Below are 17,266 nucleotides of genomic sequence, written 5' to 3' on the forward strand. Positions count from 1 at the left end.
TCACGCAGGACCTTCACCGCCTTCACTGGTTCTGATTTAAAAGAGAGGTAGAGCTGGGTATCATCTGCATACTGATGAACACCCAGCCCAAACCTCCTGATGATCTCTCCCAGCGGCTGCATGTAAATGTTGAAAAGCATGGGGGAGAGGACAGAACCCTGAGGCACCCCACAAGTGAGAGCCCAGGGGTCTGAACACTCATCCCCCACCACCACTTTCTGGACACGGCCCAGGAGGAAGGAGCGGAACCACTGTATGACAGTGCCCCCAGCTCCCAGCCCCTCTAGACGGTCCAGAAGGATGTTATGGTCGATGGTGTCAAAGGCCGCTGAGAGATCCAGCAGAACTAGGAAACAGCTCTCACCTTTGTCCCTAGCCCGCCGGAGATCATCAACCAGTGCGACCAAGGCAGTTTCAGTCCCATGGTGAGGCCTGAATCCCGACTGGAAGGGATCCAAATGGTGCGCTTCTTCCAGGCGTGCCTGGAGTTGTTCGGCAACCGCTCGCTCAATCACCTTGCCCAGGAATGGAAGATTTGAGACTGGGCGATAGTTGGCCATCGTGGCCGCATCTAAAGATGTTTTTTTAAGAAGCGGTTTGATAACCGCCTCTTTCAGCGGGTCTGGGAAGGCTCCCTCACGGAGGGAAGCATTCACCACCCCACGAAGCCCATCGCCCAGCCCTTCCCGGCTAGCTTTTATAAGCCAGGATGGGCAAGGATCCAGGAGACAGGTGGTTGGTTTCACTCGTCCAAGCAGCCTGTCCACATCCTCGGAGGTAACAGATTGGAATTGATCCCACTCAACTTGACTAGACAGAACTCTAGCACTCTCCCACCCCGGTCCTGCTCCCACAGTAGAGTCTACTTCTTCCCGAATCTGAGCGATTTTATCTGCAAAAAACTTTGCAAAATCATTGCAGGAGAACATTTGGCCCGAACTGGGCCCCGATGTTGCAGGTGGTTCCGCTAAATTGTGAACCACCTGAAAAAGTCTCCTGCTGCTGTTTTCTGCAGATGCAATAGAGGCGGTGAAGAAATTCTTCTTCGCCGTCGCTATCGCCACTTGGTAGGCTCGACGTTGAGCTCTAACCTGTGTCTGGTCAGATTCTGAATGAGTTATCCGCCACCGGCGCTCTAGCCGTCTCAACGATTGTTTCATTGCCCTCAGATCCGTGGAAAACCACGGGGCTGTCCAGGCTCCATGCAATCGGAGAGGGCGCTTCGGAGCCAAACAGTCAATAGCCCTGGTTAACTCCACATTCCAGCGGGCCACCAGGGACTCAGCTGAAAGGCCATCAACATGGGATAAAGCATCCCCTACCACTCTCTGGAAACCATTTGGATCCATTAAGTGGCGGGGGCAGACCATCCGAATTGGTCCCACCTCCCTGCAGAGGGGAAGGGTCGCGGAGAAGTCCAGTTGCACCAGGAAGTGATCTGACCATGGCACTTCTTTCGTTTCGCTTTTACTTAGTGTCAGATCACCAACATCCATAGAGGTAAACACCAGGTCCAAGGCATGTCCGCGGCTATGGGTTGGGCCAAACTTATTCAGGGACAGCCCCATGGAGGCCATGCTTTCCACGAAGTCCCGAGCGGTCCCTTGTAAGGTCGTGTCGGCATGGATGTTAAAATCCCCTAGGACGACCAAACTAGGTGTCTCCAGGAGAACATCCACCACGACCTGAAGCAGCTCGGACAGGGAATCCTTGGTGCAGCGGGGAGGTCGGTACACCAAAAGGAATCCTGTACTGCCCCTATTGCCCAACTTCCAGAACATGCACTCAGAAAACTGGGTCTTCCCAATAGGACGCCTGGTGCAAACTAATGACTTCCTAAAAATCACTGCAACCCCCCCTCCCCGCCCACATGACCTGGGTTGCTGTGCGTAAGAGAAATCTGGTGGACAAGCAGCGGCAAGGACAGGCCCATCTGCTTCATCCAACCAAGTCTCTGTCACACATGCCAGGTCAAGTCCTCCATCCATGATCGCGTCATGGATGGCAGTGGTCTTATGAATCATTGACCTGGCATTGCACAGCAGCACCTTCAGGTCATGTGGGTATCCCTTGCTGATTCTAGTATCCATCCGGTCAGGACCAGACCCGGAGGCAGGAATAGTCCTCAGACAACGACTAAACCTGCCCCCTCTGTAATGACATGGTCTAGTCTTAGCGTAACTCCTCCTCCTACCCGTGATCACTGAGATCCATTGTCCCAGTGCATCCCCCCCGTGGAACATGCCCCAGCCGTTTTGTGGGTGGGGCCCACTCCCTGGCAGCCCTGACCCCTCCCCTTAAGAACAAAATAACATCTTAAACAAACAAACAAAACCAATAAAACAATACAAACAAAAAATATGTAAAAATTACAAAAACATCAAATTAAAAATAATTCCCCAAGCCCAACCAAACATCCATCCCACCCCCACCCCCCACATACAAAAAATCCAAAGAAAATTTTAAAAACACTCTGTGCCTCTCCGGCAATAACAACTGTCCTAGTGAGGCCTGTCAGGGCCCGCCCTGGGCCAGACAAGAGCAGGCAAGAGCAGGGCCCTCAAGCACTCACTCAGGGAGTCTTCCTGGGCAGCAGGCCGCAAGCAGCACGCAGTCCTTATGAGGCCCCAGGCCAGATGGTAAGTGGCAAGAGCAGGGCCCTCAAGCACTCACTCAGGGGAGTCCTCCTGGGCAGCAGGCCGCAAGCAGCACACAGTCCTTATGAGGCTTCAGGCCCCGCCCCAGGCCAGATGGTAAGTGGCAAGAGCAGGGCCCACAAGCACTCAGGGAGTCCTCCTGGGCAGCAGGCCGCAAGCAGCACGCAGTCCTTATGAGGCCCCAGGCCCCGCCCCAGGCCAGATGGTAAGTGGCAAGAGCAGGGCCCACAAGCACTCACTCAGGGAGTCCTCCTGGGCAGCAGGCCACAAGCAGCACGCAGTCCTTATGAGGCTTCAGGCCCCGCCCCAGGCCAGATGGTAAGTGGCAAGAGCAGGGCCCTCAGGCACTCACTCAGGGGAGTCCTCCTGGGCAGCAGGCCGCAAGCAGCACGCAGTCCTTATGAGGCTTCAGGCCCCGCCCCACATATGGTTCTTAATTGTAAACTATATGCTGATCTCAGTCAGCAATTTCTAGATCAACTCTGTATCCCCAAATGGAAACCAGAGTTGGAGGTCATACATTTTCTATTACTGGTGAATGATTAGGAGCTCACCAAGTTAGTGGCTAAATATCTCTGTTTGGTTTTTTGTCGTCGAAATACACTGCATCTCCCTGGAGACCTAGAGATGTGACGATAGACTGCTCTACCTCCTTTCTTTTAGCAAATGTTTTGTGCCACTGGGGAAGTGGTGATTCTCTATTGATTTGTTTTGGATGTTTGTATGTGATGCCAATAAAAGGTTTGATGATGATGAAATACTTTTTCCCTTCACTGTATATATGGAAAATGTTTGCAGTGTATGGAAAAAAACAAAAAACTGAAAAGAAAAAACTTAAAGAAAAAAGAGAAAGCACATTATCCACAAGAGAAGAGCTTTCCCACAGGCATCGGACCAGCACATGAGTAGTAGTAGTAGTAGTAGTAGTAGTAAAAATCATTTATACCCTGCCCATCTGGCTGGGTTTCCCCAGCCACTCTGGGCGGCTTCCAGCAAAAGATTAAAATACAATAAAGAGCAGCTTTTTCAATCTATTTTTCCCCCATGGCTTTTAAAATCGTGGCCCAATGCAAGATGGTTCTTTTAAAATCACAGTGATCCCTTGGTTCTCAAACTGAATCTGTTCCGGAAGTCCGCTCCGAAACCAAGGCATTCCACAACCGAGGTGCGCTTTCCCATGGAAAGTCACACAAAACGGATTAATCCGTTCCAGACTTCGAAAAGCAACCCCTAAAACAGCAATTTAACATGAATTTTACTATTGTATTGTGTTTTTAATATTCGATTGGGAGCCACCCAGAGTGGCTGGGGAAACCCAGCCAGATGGGCGGGGTATAAATAATAAATTATTATTATTATTCTCTAACAAGACCATTGATTCATAAAATGAAAGCAATACTCCATGTACTGTACTCTAAAATAAATAAGACAGTATTGTAGGTGATGAAAATTTAATAATTTGTTTTCTGACCTGCTTTGATGATAGTCATTGTTTGGAGGGGGGCTTTGATCCATTTCCGCAGTCACAGTCCATCCATCCATCCATCCGTAGCTAAAGTCATTGCTTGGAGGGGGGGCTTTGATCCACTTGCCTATGCTTGGTCAAGGGTGTGCAAGTTGCAATCCAGCAACATCCAAATGATGTTGTTGATCAGGCATCCCCAACCTTCGGCCCTCTAGATGTTTTCGACTACAATTCCCATCATCCCTGACCACTAGTCCTGTTAGCTAGGGATCATGGGAGTTGTAGGCCAAAACATTGGGATGGCCAAAGGTTGGGGATGCCTGTTGTTGTTGATGATGATCATTGTAATGATGCAGCTTCCTTCCTCCCCCCCCCCCCCAAGCTATACATATACAGTGGTCCCTTGGCTCTCAAACTTGATCTGTTCCGGACATCCCTTCGAAAACCAAAGCGTTCCAAAACCGAGGTGTGCTTTCCCATGGAAAGTCACGCAAAACGGATTAATCAGTTCCAAACTTTTAAAAGCAAACCCCTAAAATAGCAATTAAACATGAATTTTACTCTTGAATGAGACCATGGATCCATCAAATGAAAGCAATCAGCCAGCAACGTACGGCAGTCGCACAATTGGTAGCCGAACCGGGTTCCACCCATTCGCAAAAACAAAAGCGCCGCCCAAACAAAAATGCAAAAGACGTCAAAAACAGACCTCAGCAGAACACTCAAATCTAAAGCATCGCGCTCAAATCGGAGCATGTTCTGCTTCCGGAAAAAAATTCTAAACCGCAATACTTCCTTCCAAGTTTGCAGCGCTTGGCTTCCAAGTTGTTTGAGTCCCAAGGTGTTTGGGAACCGAGGTGCCACTGTGGTACAAATGGGCCAGCACCCAGTTGCTTCCCCCCCTTTAATTATTATTTTTTAAAAAATAATTGTTACTGATTTTCTTTCTTGCCCGTTTCCCAACTCCTGTATGCAGTAAATGTCTGGCATAATGGGGACCTGCCAAAGCTCGATGGCTTTCAGGCAAGATTTATACGATCTCTGCTGCAGGTACCTAACTGCGTCCCCAACTCCGTACTTCTGTTGGAAGCTGGTGAATGCCCAATTTCAGCTAGAGCGTGGTGGGCTGCCCTAAAACATTGGCTTAGGATTTCAGTATTTAATCTAGGGAAGGGTCTGTACCAACATTTGACCAATGAGGAATTTGTCAGCAAATGGCAGAAAACCATGGCTAAAAAAGCCACCTCTATTGGTCTGTCTCTCCCCCCCCCCAACTGTATTACCTGGGTTATGAAGGCGCCCAAAAGGTTTTAAAGCAAAGATTATGGGACAATGCACACAGTGACTTGCTATCTCGATCACACGCAGTCTGTAGTCCGCTGGCAGCAAGAGTTCAATATGGGTATGTCTTTGAGTTAACATCTTACATCAAAAACCTGACAGTACCTAACTATCGAAGGCTTTTCACCAAAGCCAGACTAAATGTCTTCCCCTCTGCAGTGCTGGATGGTAGGTTGAGAGGCGTTCCCTACCAGGACAGACTTTGCTCGTGTGCTCAAGACATCGATTCCATAAATCATATTTTGTTGCATTGTGCGAAGTATGAGCAGGCCAGGGCTGAACTGATACTACCCTTGCTGGTACCTTTCCCGGGAAAATCAGAGGCTCACTATGTCAGGTTCCTACTGGAAGACCGGACAAAAGCTAGAACGTTGGCAGTGGCAAAGTTTTTATCGGTGGTTGCAAGAACAAATGAGCCCTATATTCTAAACAAAATGCTTGATTAACCTGGAGGTAGGCTGTATGAACTGTGTATTGATTTGTAATGTTTTGTTGGGTCTCTGGACCGTAATAAAGATTGATGATGATTTTCTTTCCTCCTAACAAATATTCAGCATCCTCACTTAGCATTCGTTTTCCCATTTCCCTCCTCCCTGTCAACGTCCCCCAACTTCCATTTCTGGTTTGTTACACCAAATCAGGCATCCCCAACCTTCGGCCCTCCAGATGTTTGGACTACAATTCCCATCATCCCTGACCACTGGTCCTCCTAGCTAGGGATCATGGGAGTTGTAGGACAAAACATCAGGAGGTCTGCAGGTTGGGGATGCCTGCACCAAATGTTACATTCTGCTGTTTATACATAATGTTCTTTTATCCCATTATACCGTATTTTTCGCTCTATAAGATGCACCCGACCATAAGACACACCTAGTTTTTAGAGGAGGAAAACAAGAAAAAAATATTCTGAATCAAATGTTGTACTAAACTATTTAATAAACATAGGGGCGATGGGAGTTGTAGTTCAACAACATCTGGGGACCCACAGGTTGAGAAAGGCTGAATTATGGTATGTGAGGTGGGGCTTACCTGTCCCCCCCCCCCAATATTTTATTCAAGTTGGAAGAGGGAAGGAAGGGAGAGGGAGAGCTCACATTTGTGCGTGCCTGTGGCGGGCAGCTGCCTCCGAGGTGACGCCGGAACTGGAGCAAAAAGAGGAGGAGGAGACGCCGGGACAGGAGCCGTGACAGCTGGGAGGAGGGGCGGAAGGGGCTGCCATCTGTCCCTCCTTCTGGCTCCTGTCTGCTTTGCTGCTTTAAAGCTAGCCACGGAGGAGGGAAGGAAGGGTAGCCATGGCTCCCATCCGTCCCTCCACCACGGCATTCGCTTCATAGGACGCACAGACATTTCCCCTTACTTTTTATGAGGGAAAAAGTGCATCTTATGGAGCGAAAAATACGGTATTTATTGTTCTCTGGAAATGAAGTTGTAAATGTTTTATTTAAATCCTGCCAGTAAGTCCATGGTTTTCTGTGTTTTTTTTTCTGCAAGTAAGTTGTAAAAGGCTCCCATTCTTTTTCAAAGTCCCTCTTGCCCATTTCACGCAGTTTGTCTACTGACTTTCTTAGCTCTGCGTAATTCACCAGTTTTTCTTGACACTCGATGGTCTTTCTCCTGTCTTCCAGTTTTGTGCTATTGGGATTCTTGCTGCTTTCGTGGGGTGCATAAATAACGTCCAATTTTTCTCCGGCAATTCTTGTCCTAAAATACCTAATGAAAAAGCTTCTGGTTTTTTCACAAAAGATTGCAAGATGATTTTAAAAATTTGGGAAATGATATATAATGAACTGGAAATAACATTTTTTTTAAAAAAAAATGATATTTATTAAGAATTTTAAAATTACAGGAAAAACAAAAAAGAAAAAGAAAGAGAAAAAAACAAAAGAAAAACAAACCACAATCAAACAATACAAATTAGTAAAAATCAAAGTCAAAAAATATCAACAAAACAGAGCACAATAAAAAAAAAAGCCACAGAAATTTAAAAACAAATCCAATATTCTCAAATTCTTAACTGTCATTACCTTCTTTCATTGACCTCCTCACTCCTCCCTTTTTTTGTATCCTAGTTGTTAATTATCACAGCAAATCCTTTCCATTTTTCCTAATATTCTGTCATTTCATTACCTTAGTCTATTTTAACCTTATCTTACTATAAAAAACCCTAAAACTTAAAACTTGCATCTTATTTATACCAATTTCTCATAACCATAACATATTCTTACATAATTCTTTTAACATTTTTACTAAAGCCAAATAATTTCGTTCCAACATTTTTCTAACATTCATCAATTTTGTAAAACAATCCTAATAATTTTTTTTTCTCCAAATTTTCTTCCAATCTTCATCCAGCGTCTCTTCCTCCTGGTCCCGGGTTTTGTCAGTCCTTTCTATCCCATCAATCTGGCGCATTAACCTGGTAATCTTATGTCCAAGGCCCTTAAGTATCTTCCATGTCCCTTCCGCGGCTCTTCTTCATATTTATACCTGTACTTTACTTTGTCTCCTGCTCCTTTCACTCGTGGGAACTCCAGCTTGACAATGTTTTTGACCCTTCTCGACAAATCAGCCCCTTTTCCATAAAGGTAAAGGTAAAGGTACCCCTGCCCGAACGGGCCAGTCTTGACAGACTCTGGGGTTTGTGCGCCCATCTCACATCTATTGGCCGGGGGCCAGCGCTGTCCGGGGACACTTCCGGGTCACGTGGCCAGCGTGACAACGCTGCTCTGGCGAGCCAGAGCCGCACACGGAACGCCGTTTACCTTCCCGCTGGTAAGCGGTACCTATTTATCTACTTGCCCCCGGGGGTGCTTTCGAACTGCTAGGTGGGCAGGCGCTGGGACCGAGCAGCGGGAGCGCACCCCGCCGCGGGGATTCGAACCGCCGACCTTTCGATCGGCAAGCCCTAGGCGTTGAGGCTTTAGCCCACAGCGCCACCCGCGTCCCGCTCCCCTTTTCCATAGTCCACACTAAACTCCATGTGGTATTTAGAAACATGTTTCAAAGTCCCTCCAGAATTAAGAGCCCTCACAACCCCAAACATCTTGCGGCCCATTGCCAGACTTGGAAAGTCAAAACATCCCTGCATAGGGGGGTCTATCCAACCCCCCATTTCCAAACCAAACAAAACTTTATCTCTCCAAATCTGGCTTTTTCCAAGTTCATTTATCAAATCCAACAACTCATGTTCCTGCTGGGCCACAACTCCCTCCATCTCTGGCATCCGAGGTTCAGCAACATCTTCTTCCCTCATCTGATCTGTCAGAGCACACTCCTGATTTGATTCCTGGGTGGGCTCTATATAGTTACCCACTACCTGTCCAAAATTTTCGATCGCAACAGTCATCAAGTCCGTCTTCTCATGTAGCTGATCCAATAGGGCACTTGTTTTACAGAGAGCACGCACCAGAGCTTCTGAATACATTGTTCTGCAAGGTCAGAAGTCTGTTCCCACGATTGTAATCTGTTGCAGCTGCAGAGCTCCCCATTTCAAATTTAGTAACAGTTTCACAGGCTCCCTCTAGGGGAAGAACTTCTATTTGTTCTTTTCTTTTAAAGGCAGATCTAACAACAAAGTTTCCTTTTTCAGATATTTTGTCAATATTTGTTCCTTTAAAATGCGAAGGAGAACAATGGAATCACTATGTTTCTCTTCTTTTAACTATCTGTCAAAGACGTTTGTCTATGGTCAATGAGCTTCCCAAAAAACGTCAGTCCTGACACCCGGCTCCCAGGTTCAAGACGGTGGAAAATTACTTTTCTTTGCACTCTTCTCCTGCTCCCGAAGGGGGTTCAACAATTTTAAATGATGAAAGTTGATCCTTTACAAACTATTTTCTGAACTCTAGTTTGCCACGTCTTTGCTTTAATCTATCTACAAGAAGCGGAAGGCTGACTTCCTGTTTAAACCTTCCCGTTTCAGTGCCAAATTAAGAAGAATTTCTTAGTCCAATTTTCCTTTCTACTCGCAGGTCGTTATTTAAAGTCCAATTGTCCAAAATTAAGTTACTCACAGGTAATTGTTTTAAAAGCCAAATTGTCCCAGGAAAAAGGCAGCGCTCTCCGGCAACGGCTGTGCGGATTCGCTCCACGGAAGAAGCAGTTGACTCTCAGCACCGCGCCACTTGCCCCTCTTCGCTCCGGAGCCCGTAACGGGGTTCCTTTACGAGTTGGGGGGGGCACGAAAGGTGCTCGCCAAGTCCCATGGTCACAGGCTTCATCCGCCTGTGATTTTTGAAAGGGTCCCCACTTCGCCGTAGCGGGAAGACCCGTTTTCCGCGGAGCTAGTCCCTCCGGATCAGAGGGAGTCCGCCATTACCGATGGCGCCACCCCGGAAGTACTGGAAATAACATTTTTTTCCCAGTTCATTATATACCGTTTCCCTTTTTTAAAAATCATCTTGCAATCCCACCGTGTACAATAGCCCCCCCCCTTAAAATGCCTGAAACGCAGACAAAATAAAGCCACAAGAGGGGTCAGAAAACCAGATTGTAACCGACTTGAGTGGCTGTCTGCGAAATCCTTTTCAATTTCTGTGCTATGCTTCTAATGGACAGGAGTGGCAGTGAGGCAGTTAACATGCAGCCAAATGGGCGGGGTTTCAATGATAAATTATCATTATTATTGTATTATCTTGGTTTCCAGATGAAATGTCCTGACGGCGGGGATGACGGTGCCACCGGGCTCAGCATGCCCATTATTCCCATGAACACCATTGCCGAAGCCGTGATTGACATGATCAATCGCGGGCAGATTCAGATCACCATCAATGGATTCAACATCAGCAATGGGCTGGCGACGACTCAGGTGAGAAGGTTGGGAGAACAGTAATAATAACTAATAATAATAATAATAAATTTATACCCCACCCATCTGGCTGGGTTTTGGGACTGAAGGGAATTTCTTTTCTTTTTAAAAAATATTTTTTTTGGTTTTTCCACGTATACATCCTCGAACAATATTTCTCTAACAATTTTCCATATTTCTCCCCCTCCTCCGCTGGACTTCCCTCATATTCCCATTTTGTTTTATTTCCATATTACTCACCCTGTGTGTTGTTTCCCCAAAAAAATCCCAATACTGTACATATAGTCTTGCTTTTCGTTATACACAATTGTGTTTGTTTATTCCAGGCATCCCCAACCTTTGGCCCACTAGATGTTTTGGACTACAATTCCCATCATTCCTGACCACTGGTCCTGTTAGCTAGGGATCATGGGAGTTGTAGGCCAAAACATCTGGAGGGCCAAAGGTTGGGGATGCCTGGTTTATTCAAACGTTGCCAATGAGTCCAATTCTTTATGTTGTCTCTTCATATATGTTGTAAATGGTTCTCATTCTCTTTTAAAGTCTTGGTTATCCTTTTCATGTAATTTATCTGTTAATTTTGCCAGTTCTGCATATTCCATAAATTTCCCTTGCCATTGTTCTTTCGTTGGTATTTCTTCTGTCTTCCAAGCTTGTGCTAATATAATTCTTGCCGCTGTTGTTGCATGCATAAATCATTTCCAATTTTCTTTTTTTTAATCTTGATCTAAAATTCCTAGGAGGAATGCTTCTGGTTTCTTAACAAAAGTCTTTTTAAACAGGGGTTTTTTCCAATTCATTATATATCATTTCCCAATAATTTCTAACCCTTTTGCATTCCCACCACATATGATAAAATGTACTGGACGGAAGGGACTTTCGAGGAGCCACGGGGCTGGGACTGCCCAGAAGCAGAATCCACCTGCAATTCAACGAGATGATGATGATGTTGATAATTGATTAAGGAATGATTGAAATAAGAATTTATTATGATTTATACCCAGCCCATCCGGCTTGTACAGCCCTGAGCCTCTGTTTCCAAAAAGCAAGCTGGACCTTCTGAGAGAGTCCTGGTAAATTAATTTGGGCCCCTAAAAAAAGCTAAACAGCTTTGGCCCCCAATAATAATAATAATAATAGTAATAATTTTTTATTTGTACCCCCGTCCTCCCCGGCCGGAGCAGGGCTCGGAGCGGCTGTAACCATATCAATAATACAATATACATAAAAAGAAGCAATCAATTAAAATGCACCCCAAAATTAATTCAGATAAATTAAAATTAAAACGGGACAAATGGCAAACCTCAGGTTAAAATGGAAAGCAGTTAATACTCTCCAGGACCAGCTGTTTACACTGATATTATAAGGACCTGGGAAACCTTGCTCTTATACAAAGAGAAAATGAGACTAAAAAAAAGCTCCACAAGTTTGGTCAATCCAATGGGCAGTTGTTGCTTTTTTATAGTGGGAATAGATTGCAGTCTCTTGGAAGTTGGACATGCCCGCTTTAAATCATTTACTTTTCAAGAGTTCAGTGCAATCTATAGCAACTTGGATGCAAATTGAATATAAAATGTCACCATTCGCAAATAACGAAAATGCAGGAGGCTTGAAAAAGCCGAGTGTTGTTATTCAGTGTTCCTTTTTAATTTGTAGACCGCTTTATGTTTTTAAGGGGAAAAAACCCAAAGCAGTTGACGTTAATACGTCAAATAAAGCAATCCAGGATGAAACAGCGTAGAATAAAGTCTGGTGTAAAGTATACCAGCCTTCTTAGTGGTGGCGCTTGCCCCGTGGAACGCCCTCCCATCAGATGTCAAGGAAATAAGCAACTGTCTGACTTTTAGAAGACGTCTGACGTTTTTCATGTTTGATGTTTTATTCTGTTTTCAGTGTTCAGTTGAGAGTCGCCCAGTGGCTGGGGAAACCCAGCCAAATGGGCAGGGTAGAAATAATAATAAATTACTACTACTACTATTACTACTACTATTAAGGCGGGGTAGAAATAGTAAAATATTATTACTATTATTACTACAGTGGTTCCTCTGGATGCGAACGGGATCTGTTCCGTAGCCCCGTTCACATCCAGAGCAGAACGCAGCCCGCGACTGAGCATCTGCGCGGGCCGCAATTTGCCGCTTCCATGCATGCGTGTGACGTCATTTTGAGTGTCTGCGCATGCACGAGCAGCGTGGGGCCTGCCTGGTGTTTTGACATTAGTAGAATGTGTGCCCTTTTATTGAAAATGCATCTCTGTGTTATTTGTGGGGCATAGGAATTCGTTCATTTTTTCTCTCTTCAAAATCTAGTCCGACCCCCCACAAGGTCTGAGGGACAGTGGACTGCCCCCTGCTGAAATAGTTTGCTGACCCCTGGTCAATATGGTCAATAAAGAAAAGCTCTTGCCTGTTTATTGGGTTCTTGTCCACTCATTCTAAGGCAGGTTTCCTCAACCTCAGCCCTCCCGATGTTTTGAGACTACAATTCTCATCATCCCTGACCACTGGCCCTGTTAACTAGGGATGTTGGGAGTTGTAGACCCAAAACATCTGGAGGGCCGAGGTTGAGGAAGCCTGTTTAAAGGCAAAAGTTGCTCAAGTATAATCGTTTGCTTTGCCAACCTTCTGATCTGACGCTACATAGCACTGAGTCGAAGCTCTGCCCCTTGAGCTTCCTTCCGATCTTCCCTCTCCGTCTTCTCCTTCAGATCAACAACAAGGCGGCGACTGGCGAGGAGGTCCCACGAACCATCATCGTCACCACCCGCTCCCAGTACGGGCTGCCGGAGGACTCTGTGGTGTACTGCAACTTCAACCAGCTTTACAAGATCGACCCAGCCACTCTGCAGATGTGGGCCAACGTGAGTAGCTCCCTGTGGCGAATCGGAAGTCGCTGGTTTGCACCTATTGGGCGCCCTCTTGGGAAGACCCAGTCCTCTGAGTGTGTGTTCCGGAAGCTGGGCAATAGGTGCAGTGCAGGATTCATTTCCTCTCCGCTGCACCAAGGATTCCCTGTCTGTTCTCCTGGAGACCCCTAGCTTGGTTGTCCTAGGGCAGGCATGTCCAAAGTCTTTTTCGGGTGCCCAATCCGGTCAGTTTAATCTGGTGCCTGTGGCTGATTATGGGGTAAAAAAGCTCACCAACTCCAACCCTAAAAAAAGCTCAACAACTTTGGGGTTAAATCCTGCCGGTCCAGCCCCTGTGGCAGTATATACCCTGGGGTAAAATCCCAAAAAAACCAACTTCAATAAATCTGGCCCTCTTTGAAAAAAGTTTGGACACCCTGGATTTTAACATCCACGCTGACCTGACCTTCCAAGGGGCCGCTCAGGATTTCGTAGAAAGCATGGCCTCCGTGGGGCTGTCCCTGAATGAGTTTGGCCCAATTTATAGCCGCGAACATGCCTTGGACCTGGGGTTCACCTCTATGGACGGGGGCGATCTGACACTGAAGCGAAACAAAAGAAGTGCTGTGGCCGAATCACTTGGACTTCTCCACAACCCTTCCCCAATGCAAGGAGGCGGGACCAATTCGGATAGGCTGCACCCGCCACTGAATGGATCCAAATAGTTTCCAGAGAGTGGTAGGGGATGCTTTATCCCATATTGATGGCCTTTCAGCTGATTCCGTGGTGGCCCACTGGGATGTGGAGTTAACCAGGGCTATCGACCGCCTGGCTCTGAAGCGCCCTCTCAGATTGCATGGAGCCCAGACAGCCCCACGGTTTCCCCCGGAGCTGAGGGTGATGAAACAATCGCAGAGACAGCTAGAGCACTGGTGGCAGAAAACTCATTCTGAATCGGACCGGTTAGAGCTCAACGTCGAGCCTGCCGAGTGGCGATGGTGACAGCGAAGAGGGCTTTCTTTGCCGCCTCTATTGCATCTGCAGGAAACAGCAGCAGGAGACTCTTTCAGGTGGTTCGCAATTTCATGGAACCACCTTTGCCACCGGGGTCTGGTAAAGACCCCAAGGTCTCCTGCAAGGATTTTGCAAAGCTTGGAGCAGGCTTCCTCAACCTCGGCCATCCTCAACCTCAGCCCTCCAGATGTTTTGAGAATACAGTTCCCATCATCCCTGACCACTGGTCCTGCTAGCTAGGGATCATGGGAGTTGTAGGCCAAAAACATTGGGAGGGCCGAGGTTGAGGAAGTCTGGGTTGGAGGATGGATGGTGGCTAACAGATGGAGGTTGAATCCTGACAACATTTTGGGGGGACAGGAGGCGGGTGGGTTTGGGGGACTCCCTGTTCCTGAATAGGGCAACTGTGCCCCCAAAGGACCAGCTGAGCAGCCCGGGAGTCATTTTGGACTCCCTGCTGCCCATGAAGGAGCAGGTCCATTCTGTGTCTGGGGCAGCTCCATCTGGGACGCAGGATGAGACTCCACCTAAAGGAGCACCTCCACCCCGGATGCCGGGGTCCCTCTCCCGAGGGCCTTGTGCCGGTTCCGTTATTACGAGATGTGAAGCTACAGGGAACCAGGCAGAGGGTCTTCTCAGTGGTGGCTCCCTCTCCCATCAGATGCCAAGGAAATAAACAACTATCAGACTTTTAGGAGACATCTGAAGGCAGCCTTGTTTCGAGAAGTTTTGAATGACTGATGTTTTAATGTATTTCTAACTTTTTGTTGGAAGCCGCCCAGAGTGGCTGGGTAGAAATAATAAAATTATTATTATTATCATTATTATTTGCAGATTCTGAAACGTGTCCCGAACAGCGTTCTGTGGCTGCTGCGTTTCCCGGCTGTGGGGGAACCAAACATCCAGCAGTACACGCAGAACATGGGCCTCCCCCAGAACCGGATCATCTTCTCTCCCGTTGCCCCCAAAGAGGAGCATGTGAGGAGGGGGCAGCTGGCCGATGTCTGCCTGGACACCCCCCTTTGCAATGGGCACACCACCGGGATGGATGTGCTCTGGGCCGGAACCCCCATGGTGACCATGCCAGGTAAGATGGCGGCGTGAGTCAGTATAATTATGATGATGATGATGATGGATATTGTTCTGGTATTGGGTGCCGACACACACTGCGTTGAGTTGGACCTGGGATTCCCACTGGGGGTGGGGGTGGGGGATGGTTGAGCGGTTGGCCTGTGTATCCCAAGAGTTCAGTTGTGAGCCAGGTGGTTATGCTAGTGGGAGGGAAGGAAGACATGGGGGGGGTTATCCAGTTTGGGCGATGGGCCCTTCTACTTGGGCCGTTCCCTTAATCCACCAAGATGTTCCTCTACAACAGGGGTCTGCAAACTTTCTCAGCAGGTGGCCGGTCCACCGTCCCTCAGACCTTGTGGGGGGCTGGACTAGATTTTGAAAAAAATAATGAATGAATTCCTATGCCCCACAAATCACCCAGAGGTGCGTTTTCAATAAAAGCACACATTCTACTCATGTCAAAACAACAGGCAGGCCCCACTCATAACCCAGAGATGCATTTTCAATAAAAAGACACATTCTACTCGTGTCAAAACACATGTCCACGGGCTGGATTGAGAAGGCGATTGGGTTGGATCTGACCCCTGGCACTTAGTTTGCCGACCCATACTTAACAAGATGAGGACAGACCATGCTTGCGACGGAGCTTTGTATGACCTGCCACCCTCCGTTTTGCAGGAGAGACCCTTGCCTCGCGTGTCGCGGCCTCGCAGCTCACTTGCCTCGGGTGCCCTGAGCTCATCGCGAAGAGCCGGCAGGAATACGAAGACGTCGCCGTGAAACTAGGGACAGATCCAGAATTGTAAGTAGACGCGCAACTGGGGGGTGGGAGAGACCACAGCGTTGGTTGCACAGCTCACGAAGCCCAATGGGAGCATTCAGCATCCCATTTCTTTGGAGAAAAACCTTCCTGGAATACAGTGGCGCCTTGGTTCCCAAACGCCTTGGCACTCAAACAACTCGGAAGCCAAACACTGCAAACCAGGAAGGAAGTGTTCTGGTTGGCAGACTTTTCCTGGTAGCCAAACGTGCTCCGTTTTGAGTGTGACGCTTCCGATTTGAGTGCCATGCTTCTGATTTGAGTGCCACACTTCCTTTTTTTGTGCCGCAATTCCATTTTGAGTGCCACACTTTTTTTTCTAGTGTTACGCTTCCGTTTTGAGTGTTTCACTGAGGTCTGTCTGTTTTTGCTGTGTTTTTTTGCATTTTTGTGGGTCTTTTTCTTTTGTTTTTATGACTGTGGGGAGCCCAATTCAGCAACTGATGGATTGATTGTGCGACTGCGGTACATTAGTTAATTGCTTTCATTTTATGGATCACCGGTCTCATTAGAGAGTAAAATTCATGTTCAATGGCTGTTTGAGGGGTTGTTTTCAAAAGTCTGGAACGGATTAATCCGTTTTGCATTACTCTCCTTGGGAAAGTGCACCTTGGTTTTAGAACGCTTTGGTTTTGGAACAGACTTCCAGAACGGGTTAAGTTTGAGAACAATGGTACCTGTTTTACAGAAAGGTTCGTCCTTGCTGGCATCCTCGGTTTTGGAACACTATGGAGGCCGGGGGGTGGATGCAGATTCCTTTTTGAAATCATAAAATCCCTTTTTACAGAAAGGTTCAGCCTTGCTGGCATCCTAATAATATTGCCAACCAGAGGAAGGTTTCCTTTTCGGAATAATAAATTTTCAGTCGTTTTTACAGTTATATAAAAAATGACCGATATGGTTCTAATATTAGAAATACACAGACCGATAACTATGAAATTATATTGCAATGATAAACATATAAAGTTTTATGGACATGTGTGAGCAAGTATATCAGAATGGAACCGAGACTGGGATTCCGTTTTGGAATCCTAAAATCCTTGTTTTACAGAAAGGTTCCACCTTGCTGGCGCCCTCTGAATACAGACAACCTGGGGAAACTTTTCTTTTTGCAATAACAAGGATATAAGGTTTTATGGACAAGTATATTTGAATGGAACCAAGAGGGGGATTCCTTTTTGGAATCGTAAAACCCTTGTTTTACAGAAAGCTTCAACCTTGCTGGTATCCTCTTAATATGGACAAC

General features: G+C 46.9%; 1 protein-coding gene and 1 long non-coding RNA gene across 3 annotated transcripts in view; one reads left to right on the top strand and one right to left on the bottom strand.

The window, feature by feature from the left end:
- LOC309523338 overlaps window positions 1-17,266 on the bottom strand; it is an 892,159-nt gene that overhangs the window by 365,394 nt on the left and 509,499 nt on the right. The window lies entirely within an intron of this gene.
- The window catches only part of LOC309523294 (UDP-N-acetylglucosamine--peptide N-acetylglucosaminyltransferase 110 kDa subunit-like), a 116,594-nt gene that overhangs the window by 97,036 nt on the left and 2,292 nt on the right, over window positions 1-17,266 (top strand). For both annotated transcript variants that reach the window (XM_082207071.1, XM_082207070.1), the window contains exons 18-21: window positions 10,109-10,270; window positions 12,978-13,130; window positions 14,964-15,216; window positions 15,879-16,002. In XM_082207071.1, the coding sequence (XP_082063197.1) occupies window positions 10,109-10,270; window positions 12,978-13,130; window positions 14,964-15,216; window positions 15,879-16,002 (692 nt within the window). The remainder of the gene's footprint in view (window positions 1-10,108; window positions 10,271-12,977; window positions 13,131-14,963; window positions 15,217-15,878; window positions 16,003-17,266) is intronic.

This window comes from Podarcis vaucheri, assembly GCF_965113315.1.
Source record: "Podarcis vaucheri genome assembly, chromosome: W".
Lineage (NCBI taxonomy): Eukaryota > Metazoa > Chordata > Lepidosauria > Squamata > Lacertidae > Podarcis > Podarcis vaucheri.